Here is a 15753-nt window from a genome sequence, read left to right on the forward strand (position 1 = left end):
CAATATACTTTGGATCTAATTATCTGACGTTTTGGTACTTTTAGAGGTCATTTTATTAAGATATCTCTGATTAAAATTATATTTTTTAAATTGAAGGTATACATTTAATCTCAATTTTGATCCTAAATATTCCAGCTTAATCATCCAACTTGGTATTATTTAATTTCATCTTCTAGATGAAATAAATTATATAGTAATTTGGGGAGGATATGGAACAGTTACGATTTCACATAAGTTTAATAATTTTTTGTCCAAATATATAAATTAAATATTTGTAAATATTTTGTTAAGAAATCAATTCCTACTAACTTGAAATTTATGTAAAACTCATAAACTTTTGAATCTTAAATTGATCTTCACATCATAGCAGTTCCAACTTCCAACATAATTTAGTACGAGTATTATTTTAGTATTACTTTTACTATTGTTATCTTATAAATTTTCGATTTAATTAACAAACATAAAAATCATATTTGTATGCTATAGCTATAGTTTGTATAATTGCGCTTCATAGCAAACTTTATATTTGCTATAGAGCATCAGATTTGTATAAATCGTTGGCAGTCTCTCATTTGTATAAATCGTTGACAACCTCTCGTTTGTATAAATCGCAGGCAGCCTCTCAATTCAATTTTATGTGTTTGTATATCTGCATAAAGTTTGAATTTGTATACAATTGAATCGAAATAAAACATTTGTATATCAAATCTCTCTCTCTTTCTCGCTTTATACAACACAAATTATACATTGTAATTTGTATAATCTGTGTTTGTATAAAGCGAGAAAGAGAGAAAGACAAAAGAGAATTGGGCAGGGGAAGATCTGTACTTGTATAATTATAAGTGTATAGGACGAAAATATATGTATTTGTATATACAGTTTTCTCTCGCTTTATACAAACACAAACCCATTTTATACATTTGTGTTTGTATAAAGTGAGAGAAGCGAGGACTGACGAGCGAGAAATGGAGAGTGATATTTGATATTTGAAAAACTTGAACTAACCCGATCATGTACGTACACCCCTAGCGGAAAGGATCGATCGATGTGGAAAAAGTCTCGAGGACAATTATGTCTCTAACCATACCAATGCATGCATTAGAACTAGAACGGAGCATTGCATTAGAACGAATGCATAGAAATTCATGGAGCATGGTATATATTACGCATTAGAAGTTGAAAAAATGTACTCCCCAAACAAGGTACTAGCTAGTAATACACAAAGTTATAAATACATGCAAACCACCCCTAAGTAAATAGTAGACTTTTTCAGACAAACGTACGTACACATGGAGCAATATATATAGAATTGAATCCTATAATCTAAGAAACTACTCAATTGTCTAATGTAGGTAGCAACAAAAACACCTGGAGCTAAATTCTCAAGCATTGGGTGTGGTTGAATAAATATATATAGAAGTGTTTGATAAATCACAAATTAATAGTAGTAGCATATATATATATATATGAATTACATGTGATCGAATTAATTAGTCTTTACTACGAATACTAGTCCAATAGAAGATAAGAAAAAAAGTGGAAGAAATGACACAAACAGTAACAGCAAGAGCATGTGAATTTTCTAAAGTAGCATACATACCAGTTGCAAATGCAACTACAGCTGCATACAATGCCAAAAGTTGCAAAACATTTGCTATACGATACTTCATCCTCAAAACTCGAACGTTAGTATCTTCATTGTAGCCTCGATATCTATTTGCCATGGTAAAGTAGCTGCATATAGCACTAGCTGAGAATGTAAATGCCAGGACATCCGAAATAGCAAATGCACGGAATGCTGTTTTCTTTATTAGAGTCGCCATCCCTTTATTAGGACTGTCATCGTTGTCGTCTAAACCTCCTGGCAATGTAAAACCAGCTGTGAACGAGACTGTCATTATTAGAGTAGCTACAACTACTTGTATTTCAGTTGACTTCATAATTTTTTCGATTTCTAGTTTTTCTTTCTTATCTTTGGCTTCATCATCATCATCCTTCACCGTCCCTAGTAGTAGTTTTGTCATACTCAATTCCTTTGTTTGACGTATTACCTCAAAGTCACAACGTTGTCCCAATCGTGCATTAATGCCGCACAAATCGAATGCCAATTTCACCTATATATTATATTTTATATATTAATAAAGAGCAAAAACAAACATATTTAAGAGTGAATACTACTAATCCTAACATGATTTTCTAATTTTCAATACATAACATTATTATTATTATTATTATTACCTACAAATGATGCAAACAAAACATAGCCTCAGTACAGAATCTAAATTTTGGAGACTAAATTGTATAATCATGGGGAAAAAATCATATATTATTATTATTATTATTATAATATTTCTCTCAATACTAACAAATAATATCTAATGCGATAAATTAACAATATCATTTTCTTTAAATATATTAGTTTGTAAGGATATCGTGTAACACCTCGGACTTCAAAAGAGCTAAATAGAGGTTCGTACAAGTTGTTTTAGTTTTGGGTCAACTTCAAACAACTGTATCTTTTAGCACAACACATAAAGAATTAGGTAGCCCATGAACTATCAAATCGAAGGTCTTTGACTCCTCTTTCCAACGCTGCCAAGTTTGCTTAATTTTGAGCCCGGAGTAAAAAGTTATGCCCGTTTGAGTAAAACCTCTCTATTTAAGGCATTTCATTCGCGTAACACCCCGAAAATTTCAAAGCTAAAGTCCGAACTATTATTTATTTGCATATAAGGACTTATAAGGTTATTCTTAAATTGCTCATATATGTAAAGATAAATCCTTTAGTGTGAGAATGATTTTGGATATCAATTAAGGTCACTAAAAACTCCTAGCACAAAGCTGAGTTGAAAGTTTTGATGTAAGAGTTTACTTGGGTGAACTTCGAACGACCATATCTCCTAGAATATAAAGAGTTATGTGACTCATAACCTATCAAATTAAAGGTGTTTGGATCTTCTTTCCAACGCCACCAATTTCGCAATAATTCGGGGTTTGAGTAAAAAGTTATGATCATTTTAGTAACCTGATATAGTGTTGTGACGAATTTGCCGACGGGAAAATATTAAAAAGGGTCATTTTTGTCTTTTTACCTCTAAGAAACCCTAAACAAATTTCTCGACTAATTAAAAGACCCCAAAATAATCAGATTTTCATCTCTTAATCCATCATTCTCTTCTCTCTCAAAACCCTAAGGAAAAATCAAAGTAGAAGACTCCATTCAAGATTCTTCTTCAAGGTAAGTTTTTCTCCAACGAATTCCATTCTTTCCAACTCAAATTCCTCCATACAATTATGAATCACTAATGAAAATCATAATTCTTGACCATAGAGATTTCAAGAAACCAATTAAAATCTCAAGAAAGATTTTCTTGATTGTTTACCTTCAAGCTAGGGTTTCAAGGCTTCTAATCAAGTTCTTCTTCAAGATTTTTCAAGAACCTTGTTCTTTCATGTATGTAAGACTATCCTAGTGTTGGACTAGTTAGTCTTCACGCCCTACATGTACTTTCAAATCAATAAAAGAGTAATCATGGATTCTACCCCTAGATTTGAGTATTCTTGAGATGAGTTAATTGTGAGTTCTCGAGTTCCTATTTCTTTTTAAAATTCTAATCCTAATTATTGAATTATTACATGTTATGCATTAACATTCTTGAGTTGAGTCGTTCATGTCCACAATTATGCATGAACCCTATGAATTGAGTTATAAATTTTTGAGAAGCTTTTTAAAGCCAACACTTGAGTTTTAAACTGAGTTTTTTTAGGAAGTACAAATGAGTAAATTGATTCATTCATGTGCATAATTCCGCTTGAACCCTACGAATTGAGTTATAAGTCTTGAGATTCTTTGAAAGTCAATCATTGTGTTTCAAACTGAGTTTTGAGAAAAAAGTTTAAAGGTTCGATCTCATAAAAACTTAAGAGTTTCTAATGTTATTCTATATATATATGTACCTATGTTAATTATTGGACGTGAAAGATAAGTTCATAAGTGCATGTTTTCAAGAAGGTAACATGTCTCATGTTTTGAAAACTATTTCAAGTAATGTAAGAAGTCCATTCTTTGTAATGGGTGAATTGAGCACAAAATTATATTAATTATTTTGAGAGTAGTATCGAGCACCTAGTTGGGTTAGAGTCTTTTATAACTCAGAAGTCCCATAAAACTACGTAGCCAGCGTAGGATAAGATAACATTGATTATTCATGCGACTCCTCACCACCTCTAAGAAGGCATATAGTTGGATCCATAGTCACGATATCATCATATACCCCCGGCAACGTATAAGATGGGCCCTTGCAACGTGCGGCGGGACGTTGTATCATTGTCAGGCTCATGATAGTGGTTGTCGGCTAGAGAAACTCCCCACAAGTAAAATATATTATTTGCATATTGCTTTCATTGTATATTTTTTTGTAATGCTTAAATGGTTTTCACTTCATGTTCATGTATTGATTCAGTTGAGTTGCTTTCAGCCATTCAGTTCAGTTATTTGTTACTCAGCCATATTATATACTCGTACATTTCATGTACTGATGTTATTCGACATGCGTCCTTTTATGATGCAGATATAAGTTTTCATGATTATCAACAGGCGCTTTGTTGAGATCATTCTACACTCTAGTCATCTTTGGTGAGCCTCCTTGTATTCCAAATGACTTCAGTGTTACTTTCCAGTTAGTAGTTTTGAGGTGTCGTGGGTCTTGTCCTGACATCTTTCCTTAATAATAGAGGCTTCATAGATAGACAGTTTTGGAGAGTCTTTCAGTTTCAGATATTTTATTTAAAACTTATGTTGTATACTCAGTATATTCAGCGAAGTTTTGAAATTCAATAAACTATTTTTAAATGTTTCTTTCCATTTGATGCTTATTCATGCTTGACTTAGTCTTCTACTTGTAGTCAGGCAGGATGAGGGTTCGCTTGGGGACTAACAATGGTTCTTGAGTACCGGCCACATCCAGGGTGTAGGCTCGGATAGTGACAATTCATTTGTGGAAGGGTATTTTGGACTTTTTCCTCACCCAATTAAGGGTCTAATAAAATGCTAAACCACTCTTGGTCGTTCCTAAACACTTAGAAAAATAAAAGAAGAGTTCAAGAGGCTAAAGAGCTAGGTTTTGAGCGTTCGTCAAGATCCTGTGGATTTTCGCTAAGAACATTGTTATTTCCAGGTATGTAAGGCTTCTCACACTGTTGGACTTGTTTATCCTCACGCCATACATCTGAATTTATCCACGAAATTGTTGTATTCAAAGAGTTCTTGAGTAATTCTTGATTTTTGTTCAATTCTTGAACAATGGAGGTTGTGAATTCTTTTGTGTTGTTGCTCTTTGGTAATAGTTTGATTTCCCAAAAGGATCATATGGAATTCCACTTGTATTAATGGTGGGTTTGAGAATCAAGAAGAGTTTAGGAGAATTTCTAGTTGGGACTTTTTTTGGCTTGAAAACTTCATCAGAAATCTGGACAGGGGTGTGGGGGCGACGTGTCACCCATAGTGCCAGGGCTTTTGCTCCGTAGTTTGGGATTTGATGCCCCACACAAACAGTACACCCCAAACTTTGGTCAGTTTAGGCCTTGACGCCCCACGTCAGTAGTACATCAGAGATTGTCTAGCCTATTTTCTTTCGTGTTTCATTCATGACGTGTTTCTTTGAGTCGTGACTACGTTCCCTTCTTGTATTAGCTCCTATAAACTCCACCCATTCTTGAGAGTTCCTACATGTCCTAATCACATGTCTTAATTTACATTTAAAATTAAAGTGAGTTTAAGAGGAAAGTTCAAGATGTCTTTTTGAGTTATTTTGAGAATCTTTTGTAATCAACAATGGTTTCAACTAAGTTTTGAGAAAGTAATTATGAGTAATGAGAAGAGTCGTATTCATGATTGAGAATGAATATAAGGGAACTAATTATTCCCAAATGTAAAAGTTAAACTTTAATTTCTAAATGAGTTTATGAGTCAAGAGATATTTCAAAGCACTTTTTTTTAAGAGGATCTTTTGAGTAATTACCTCAAATTGAGAAAGAAAATGTTTTTAAACATTGAGCATAAGTGTATATATATATATATATATATATATTATTGGGAGTAGTATTGAGCACTGATTTGAGGATGAGTTTAGACAACTCACATTACTCATAAACCAAGTAGCCAACATGGGTGAATGATCATTCTTTTTAGATGAAATCTTATTACTTTTAGGCATAGCTTAGTGGATCCACTTAGTTGAGGTTTTCTATACCCCGACAAGGTATATGAGAGTTCTGGCAGCGTGAGCGAGACGCTGTATCATCATATATCTGATGGTGATAGTTGTCGGTTAGAGAATCTCTCAAATAAGAGTAAATAGTATTTTATTGTATTTTTATACATCATTGAGTTATATCTTATGTTTTATAATGCTTTAAACATTACATCTCTTGTTAATGCTTTTGTATTAGGGTTGAGTTAAGATGAGTATTTCTCCTAGTCTTGTCAGCTCAATCATCCATGCTTTCAGTTTCCCTTTGCATGTTCATACATTCAATGTACTGATGTCATTTGATCTACATCTTATTATGATGCAGATACAAATGTTCAGAGTCATGAGATGGCGCTTCGTTGATACCATTTGCACTCTAACTAGCTTTGGTGAGCCTTATTGCTCTTTGGAGGACATCACACTTATTTCCTTCTTTTGTTGAGTTGTTGAGGGTTCTGTCCCGATATCTATCTTAGTACTAGAGGCTTTATATATAGTTAGAGTTGAAAAGTCTCTCATTACTTTTCCTTTTGTTGAAATGTTTTGAGACTGTTTTATAGAGTATTACTATTTTTGAACTTAATTATTTTCAGATAGTTGAATTGAAAAATTGTTGAGCTTAAATGTTTATAATATTATTTATAAGCTTGTTATGGTTGAGTAAGTCTTCCGCTAAGTAGTCAATCAGGCTAATGGTTCGCTTGGGGACCAGCAATGATTCTCGAGTGCCGGCCATGTCTACTGTATAGGCTCGGAGAGTGATATATCGGTTCCTTGATTTCTCCTAGTTAGTTGATCTTCTGTAACACTCCAGAAAAATTTTGAGCTAAGACTCGAACCGTTCTTCGTAGTAAGTGAGATTTTTGAAAGGAATTTAAAATTTCTTGAGTGTTAAGGTCACTAGATGTAGCACCTTAAGTTCTAATAGGAACAAAAGAGAAAAGTATTCAAGTCATTCCTAAGTTTTTCTCAAGTTTTGGTTCAACTTCAAACAACCATAACTTTTAGTACATGATGAGTTAGGAGACCCATAAAATATTAAATTAAAGATCTTCTCTTTCCAACGCCGCCGAGTTTGCTATGTTTTGAGTTTGGATGAGTGAGATATTCCCTTTTGAAGTCGGGCTGTCCAGTTAGGGAAAGTTACCCAAAAATAGTAAGGGGTATTTTGGTCTTTATGGATTCCATGCCCATAAATTCCGCATGGAATCCATAAATTGAGTATCATTGAGAGGAGTAGTATCTTCAAGCTCTAAGTCTTGAGTATTGAGTTACTAATCCCCTTTGAGATTATATTTCTAATCATGGTACTATTACATGTTACCCTTAAAGCCCTTGAGTTGAATTTTTCACGCCCATAATTTCACATGAACCCTATAAGTCGAACAGTCTTGAGATGAGAAGTATCTTTGAGTCCTTGAGTTGAGTAGTTCATGCACATAATTTCACATGAACCCTCTGAGTTGAGCATTCTTGAAATGAGTAGTATCATTGAAGTTCTTGAGTTCCATCTATGGCTATTGAAAACCTTGCATTGAGTCATTCACATCCATAATTCAGCATGAACCATATTTTAAGAAGTCTTTTTTACAAACGTTTTAACTTTGTTATAAGACTTAAACTTTGAGTTGAGTAAAGAGTAAGAGTAAAGTTCATTTTCTTTAAAATGATATATGGGAACTAAGTATTTCCAAGAGTAAATACTATATCTTCGTCATCTGGTCTGCCTTTTATCCATTTCTCTCTAGAGAAGGAGAGAAAGCAGAGACGTTTCAGTAAAATTTGTGATTATAAATTATATTATATTAATTATAAGTTTGAAATTTTAGTAGTTGCACTCTATTCGAGTTTCACCTATAGAAATTTTTTAACAAAAGTTTCAAATTCCAATACAATACCATACTGATGTTTTTTTTAAAGCTTTTAGTACTAATGAATGAATGGGTTGATCTCTTCCTTAATGGAAATGATTGCACGTGAAAGTCCTAGAATGAGAGGCTAAAGTGTCGCCAGTCTTTCACATTAAAATGCAACTAAATATTGAATAGTTTTGAAGGGTTGACTAAATATTAATCTTGTTCCTCCTTTTTGATTTTTCATTTAATTTCTGGTATCCATATTGAAGTCCGATAAAATTTAATTTTGCCTCGAAAAGTTTCATACTAGGGGTAAAACGTTCCCTAACAAATGTGAATATGTACCTAGCTAGGAGAACTCGAATCCAAAATCTTTGTTTAAGAATGAAGTAGTATCTATTGTTTCACCACAACTCTTGTTGGTATAGTACACCTTTGTTTCCTTGGTAACTGGAACTTACAACTTTAAGATTGGAAGTAATGAATGCTTATCATCCGAGTAACTCTCTCTTGTCGGAAAAAGTTAGGTCCTTGAATTGTTAGGAGTTTTTCTATATTTTGCATACTCGAACCCATAAGAAGTTTATTTAATCATTATATTTTATTATTACAAGAAAAAAAGAACCGAAGAGAGGAATCTTGAAAATTTAGATTTCAAAGGAGATTCACGAATTAACAATTCAACGAACCACATGAAATTGTAAAATAATTATTTAACATACTAAAATTATTTAAAATAATAAAAATATTTACTTAATATACTAAAACTACAAAAATAGAAAAGATATACTCATATATATATATATATTTAAATGGTATAATTTTGATACATTATATCTTTAGTTAAGATGAGGAGATTCAAAAATCTTATTTACGTGTCAACTAGACAAACAAATTGAAAGAAATTAAATTTGCGGATTATTAAAATGTACCTTCGTTATTGTCCGTGTACGAGACATTACTATGTCAAGTGGAGTCTGATTTTGTTTGTTAAATGCCATCTTCTTTGCTCTAGGATGGTTTAATATTATTTGCGGCACATGGTCCCTAGAGGCAGCAAGCAAATGGAGTGGAGTATTGCCTTCATTATCTGCCTCATCAACAAGGCTATTAAAAAATTCCAAGTCAAGTAACAGCTCGACCAACACTTTACGATCGTTCAATATGGCAACATGAAGAGCATTTTGGCCATTGCTATTAAGCATTTCCCAACAATCTGGGCAGTGGCTTAATAACTGAAATATCATGAACACATCATCTTCACTAGCTGCAATGTGAAACGTTGTCGTCCAGTCATTTTCACTGCCTGCCAGAAGGTAGGCTAAAGATTTCTTCCATCCCAACATATCGGAAACTATTTCTTTCAATCCTTGTTTAACAGCATAGTGCAGTGAATTCCAACCCCATTTATCAGGTTCTTCGCATAAAGGTTTATTCCATTGCCATAGTGATCTCGCGCATTCTGGATATATTAGTCAAATGTTATATATGATATATGCTGATAAATGAATGATTTTTTCGTTTAACAAGATCATAAAGTATGCCTGTAGGAGTATATTTATTGAATTTTTCTTAACCAAAGACAAATATAGCTTCTTTCTGTTAGTAGAGGGACAAATTTAATCATTTTCCATATATAATATGATGAAATCATCCAGGAGGTACTCACCCGTGTGTTCTTGAATTACAGCTGCATGTAGAGGTGTTCGATTGGATGGACCTGCAACATAAGTTGGTTCTTTGCAAACGTTCAAGATTTCAATCAAAGCATCATGAAAACCAGACTCTGCTGCCAAATAAAGTGGTGTCTCCCCTGCCTTATTGGCTGGGAAGTCGTGTTCAGGATCTAGTAATAATTTCACCAACATCCTGACAATGTCAATGTGTCCACCTCTCATAGCCTTGTGCAACGCCGTATCTCCAATGTCATCCGTCATCCTCACAAGTGTCTCTTTTCCTTCTACGCTAAGTAGCTCACTCACCACTTCACTTTGTCCTGCATCAGCTGCAATGTGAAGCGCAGTTTCATTTTTCTTATTCTTATAGCATAATAATGCCGGGGTAATCTTAAGGACTTCTCCCACGAAACCTCGTTGGCCAAAGAGAGCTGCCACATGGAGGATTGTGTTTCCCTTTGAAGTGACTTGGTAACCATTTTCTAATTCCTCCCTTTTCAGATGATCAACAAGTGAAAAATCACCATTTTCCATAATCCCTTTCATTGCAGCATAGTACATGTTTAGATCCATTATGTGTGGATATATCCAAGGTGTCACAAAAGTCTTCTTATTTCTCAAATTCTGTGCCCAACCAAACAATGTTAGACAAATGATTAAGTCAAAAGCATTGCATTTATCCAATTTTTTTAAAACTTACATACTCGTTCAAGTACACGTATAAAGCGCATATCCAAAAACTACTTGTTTGTGGAGAATCACAATCATGAAGAGGCTCTGTAATACTCTGGATTCATGCACTTAATTAAGAACATAAAGTTTCCAACTTAAGCATATTGCTTATGAACAACTTTAAATTTTTTATTTTTCTTTCTAATGTACCAAAAGAAATTACGCATAACATCCAAAAATAAGAGCAGCAATCTGAATCAAGTAAGAGAAGGGCATTCTGAAAATAAAATGGTACCCTGTTTCAATTGATTTTTCTTTCAAGTCCATTTAAAAGAAAATATATTGTTATTTTTTAACTTGTTCATTAATTCAAAATTAAGATTAAATGTCATTTTCATACATTCTACAACAATATGGATGTTTAGTTTAATAGAACAAGATTTAAAAGTCTTCATTTATTTTCTTAAATGTCGATAAATTAAATCAGACAAATAAATCGGAAAAAGAGGAAATAGTACACGACAAAGATAAATATACACAAGATTTTCTCACTCCAAGACAAAAACACAATCTTTATCAACAACATGTACTAAAAATCCAATCCTTAACTCATATTCATTCACAAAAAGCAAACCCCAAATGGAAAAAAAGAGGATTTAGGTAAAACACAAACATGGAAAACTGTAAAACTAAAGAAAGATTTGATTAGGTAGGTAGCTCTTCAACATACCTTTTGTTTTCTTTGATGGATAAAATCTAAATGACCAGTTTAACACTTGTAGGCCTTTTATTCTTCTTGTTTCCCTACAAGTCTAAAACCCAACAAAGATTCTTTGACTCCTTAGTTGGTAAGAACATAACATAAAGAGAGAACAATAATTTCTTATGCCATTCTCACACTTCACGACTCAAAAACGGAATTTTTATGCATGTTTACACACGTGGCATACTATTATTGGCTAGGAAATTCATAGGATGGACCCAGAGAGACACAGAGGAAGTAAAGAATTAAAGCAATCAAAGAGGACAAAGAAAATCTTGTAAGTTGAGAAACATATTTAAGCAATACACTCTTTCTTTTATTTGCAAAATCACATCGATAAAATATTTTACTTTGATAAAAATTAATGGGAGAAGGCACAAATACCTCTCTAGACTATGACCGAAATTACAGATACACCTTAACTAAACTAAGGTCTTATTATCCTTCTAAACTCATTTTATATATAATATTGTACACCTTTTGGCTTATGTGGCACACCCCGCGACTCCACACAATTGAGGCACGTGGGATATATTTGGATGTCACGTAAGCCAAAAAGGTATACAAAATTACAAAAAAAAATGAGTTCAGGCGATAATAGAACTTTAGTTTAGTTAAGGTGTGTCTCTGAAATTTGGGTCATAATCTAGGGAGGTACTTCTACCTTTTCCCAAAATTAAATAAACTATTAATATTAGTTAAAAACTAAAGTATAAAGTATAACTATTCCAAATATATATATAATTTTTCTCATCCACTCCACCATCTCCTTACCCCTTCCCCCGGATAATTCCCCGTCCTATTTTTTCAAATTCTTTTATACCTCGCCCTCTCTCCACTCCTTCCAAAAACGTTTGATATTACTTTTTTAAAAAATAAAATAAAAGTCTACCTCACCCCATCTCACCCTCTGCTCCTAATCTATTATTATTATTTTTTATATTTTTCTCGTTTTGTGTTAGATGTGTATATATATTTTTAGAAAATATTATTTTCTATTTATGTACCGAAGATAATAGAAATAAAAAAATTATTTTAAAAAAAGTTTTGCGGCAAGCAAAAAAATATATTTATCTAAAACAAAACGAGAAAAAAAGGTAGCGGAGGGTTGTGTGGAATTTTGTTTTTGTTTTTTTTAAATAAAATATTATCTAAATTATTATTTGAAGGGATGGGGAACGGGGACGAAACAAGAATTTTTTATAAAAGAATATCTTTTGAAAAAAAACTAAAAAATTGAGTTAGGGGTGGTACGGTGAGAGAAAGTCGTGGGGTCGGGTAAAAATATATATATTACATTTTATTTTATAATTTTTTTTTGGGGGAATAGTAATACTTTAATCTTTAACTTTAACTATAACTAATACTATTAATTTATGAGATAAGTGTCAAAAACACACCTAAATTATCCCCTAATCATACCTAAACTATTGAGAGTGTGAGTTTCATACCTAGACTATCACTTATTAGTTTGAGAAACACACCCTCATTGGTGTGTGTAATACACTCTCTCTTTTATTTGAAAAAACCTTGACACATGGCATTCCATATGGATAAAATATTTCATCTTGACAAAAATTAAATAATAAATTATTAATATTAATTAATAATTAAATATTAAATATTAAAGTATTCCTATCCCCCCAAAAATTATTTTTTTAAAAATAAAATTTAAATTGTTTTTCTTACCTCACTCCACTACCTCCTCCCCTCCCTCCCCCACAATCCCCCGTCCTTTTATTTTTTTTTAAAAATTCTTTTATAAAATATTTTTAAACATCTCTTTTTCTCTCTCGGCGCACGTTAGTGTGCACTAATTTGCACCTTGTCGGAAATGGGGAGGGGATGACCAAAAAGAGCTAACCAAAGGTACTGCGAGAAGGAGATACACCATAGAGTAGCTAGCAGCTCGACAGCTGGGCAGTTAACTAGGAGTGAAACAATTGAAGAAGTACAGATGCTCACACTGGACGGACTACAAATACAACTGATGGTTGATGCTAGTAAAGGGAAAGGGAAAACAAAAATGGAGGAGCAATGGCCAGAGCTCTCAAACAAAAGAGGAACTGGATCTGGGCTACAACAAAATTTGTTGGGAAGCAATGGAACAGTAACTCAGGGAAAACACCAAACAAAACACAGAGGAAGCTGGAATTGAGTGTTGAAGAAGTGAAGAAGCCATGGGCAGATCTGTTTGCTACCAATAGATTGACGACTCGAGGTATGAATCTAAATTACATTCCACCTATGATAGTGGATGGGGAAGAAGTAGTAGAAATTTTACCTGAGGATGTAGCTCAGGATGATGAGAAATGGGCTCCATCAATTAATAGTAGTTTATGTGGTAGGAACAACTCCAACTATTAGAGCCATATAGAGATTTATAATGGGACAAGGTACTTTCTCCACAAAATCTGTAATTCTATACCATGTAGATGGGTATTTTGTTGTAAGGTTTGCTAATAAGGAAGAAATGGATAAGGTGTTGTGCTCTGGACCTCACCACTTACTTAGAAGACCTGTTATAATGAAACCATGGGTGCCGTAGTTCAACTTCAAAGAGGAAATTCTCACCACCATTCCGCTGTGGATTAAACTCCCAAATCTGCCACTTAACTGTTAGAATTCAGTTGTATTGAGTAAGATAGGTAGTAGTTTGAGGAAGCTTTTGTATGCAGATGAATGTACAACTCAAGTCAGTACAATCTCGTTTGCCAGAATATTAGTGGAAGTAGATGTTACTAAACCCCTGGCAAAGGTGATTAAAATACAGGATACAAAAGAAAGAGTAGTAGAGCAGAAAGTCTGGTATGAATGGAAGCCAATATTTTGCCAGAAATGTCTACAAGTGGGGCATTCGTGTGTGGAAAAACTAGAGGCACCTATACAGTTCCAAAAGAAGAATCAGGGGCAAGTACAGAGGAAAGAATGGATACCCACTACAAACAATGAGCAATGATGTGATACTAAACAGGTTGAAGCAAACCAGCAAGAGCAATCAACTAAGGATAAGGATGAAGCAACACAGTTAAGGAGAGTGGCATACTGTAAGACATAGAACTTCTAATATAAGGGACTATAGAAATATACAAGAAGAAAGAGGAGGACAGGGTCCTACAGCAGGGGTCATGACTTATGAGAAAGGATAAATGAGTGGAGAAGGAAGTGGTGGAATGAAGATGACATCTTTGCAACCATCAATTCATGATAGTAACATGGAATGTGAGGGGATTTAATCAGGAGATGAAACAAAAGGAGCTGTGGTTGTTTGTGAGAAGGAATAAGGTGAACTTAATAGTAATCTGTGAGCATAGAGTAAGACAAGATAGAGAAAATCATATTATTAATAGAAGTTTACCAGGATAGGAGTGGTGTACTAATGCTAACACAAATATAAAAGGAAAGATATGGGTGATATGGAATCCAAAGGAAGCTAGTTTCAAAAAGGTGGCAGATGTTGAACAATACATACATGGTTTGGTGGAAATAGATAATACACAGTTTCAGTTTACTGCTGTGTATGGCTTACATACTATCAATACCAGGGCTTCATTATGGGCAGCAATTCATCAAATGAGTAGCCAAATTAATGATCTATGGTTGATTATGGGGGATTACAATTCTATACTAGCACAAGATGATAGAATAGTTGGTAGTCAGGTACAAGATGTAGAAATAAGAGATTTCAAGGAGTGTGTGATTGATTCCAACCTTATTGAACTGCAGATATGAGGGAGGAATTATACAAGGACCAATGGACATGTATATAGCAGAATAGACAAAGCTATAGTTAATGTTAAGTGGGTGAACAAGCTGGATACACAACAGGTCATTGCTATGGAGCCTTTATTTTCATATCATTCCCTTTTAAGATTGATACTGGATGAGCAAAGTGATACAAGGAAGAGACCTTTCAGGTTTTATAATTGCATAGGACAACATCCAGACTTCAGGGAAAAGGGTAGAAGCTAGCTGGCAAATTTTAGGAGGAGGCATGAAAGGGGTATGGAGGAATCTGAAAATGGTAAGGATAGAGATGAAAAAGATTAATCAAAAAGAGTTTATGGGAGTCTCGAAAAAAGTACAAACACTCAGAAGAGAGCTCATAGATACACAAAGGAATATGAAAGTAAGGCCAATATCACAAGACATCATTGATGAGGAAAAACTACTGAGAACTAAACTGGCAAAGTGGAGTATGATTGAAGAGAACATATATAAGCAAAAGTCTAGAGTACAATGGCTCAAACTGGGGGATGCTAACAATGCTTATTTCTTTGCTAGTATGAAAGGAAGGAAGGCTCAAAATCAGATCAACATGCTCACAAGAGAGGATGGGACTGTTATTAGGGATGCGATAGATGTTACAAAGGAAGCTGTGGGATTTTATCAAAAATTGCTAGGTCAATGCAATAAACACATGGAAGCTACACATCTTGAAGTTCTAAAAGATGGACCAGTCCTTACAAGAGAGCAAAAAATGGTCCTCATTCAACCATTCAAGGATGCTGATGTGAAAGAAACTCTTATGAGCA

General features: G+C 33.7%; 1 protein-coding gene across 2 annotated transcripts; it reads right to left on the minus strand.

Moving 5' to 3' along the window:
- Positions 1-1471: 1471 nt before the first annotated feature.
- LOC102598834 (ankyrin repeat-containing protein At5g02620-like) lies at positions 1472-10754 on the minus strand. Of its 2 annotated transcripts, XM_006348304.2 has the most exons (4): positions 9777-10638; positions 9040-9569; positions 2052-2114; positions 1804-1861 (listed from the first exon to the last, which is right to left on the minus strand). In XM_006348304.2, the coding sequence occupies exons 1-4, from the start codon at positions 10354-10356 to the stop codon at positions 1853-1855; spliced, it is 1182 nt and encodes a 393-aa protein (XP_006348366.1). In that variant the 5' UTR covers positions 10357-10638; the 3' UTR covers positions 1804-1852. The 2 variants fall into 2 exon arrangements, with proteins under 2 accessions (XP_015164663.1, XP_006348366.1); XM_015309177.1 differs by having other exon boundaries at positions 1472-2114; positions 9777-10754.
- Between the last annotated feature and the right edge of the window lie 4999 nt (positions 10755-15753).

The sequence above is a fragment of the Solanum tuberosum genome, unplaced genomic scaffold (genome assembly GCF_000226075.1).
Source record: "Solanum tuberosum cultivar DM 1-3 516 R44 unplaced genomic scaffold, SolTub_3.0 scf00096, whole genome shotgun sequence".
Lineage (NCBI taxonomy): Eukaryota > Viridiplantae > Streptophyta > Magnoliopsida > Solanales > Solanaceae > Solanum > Solanum tuberosum.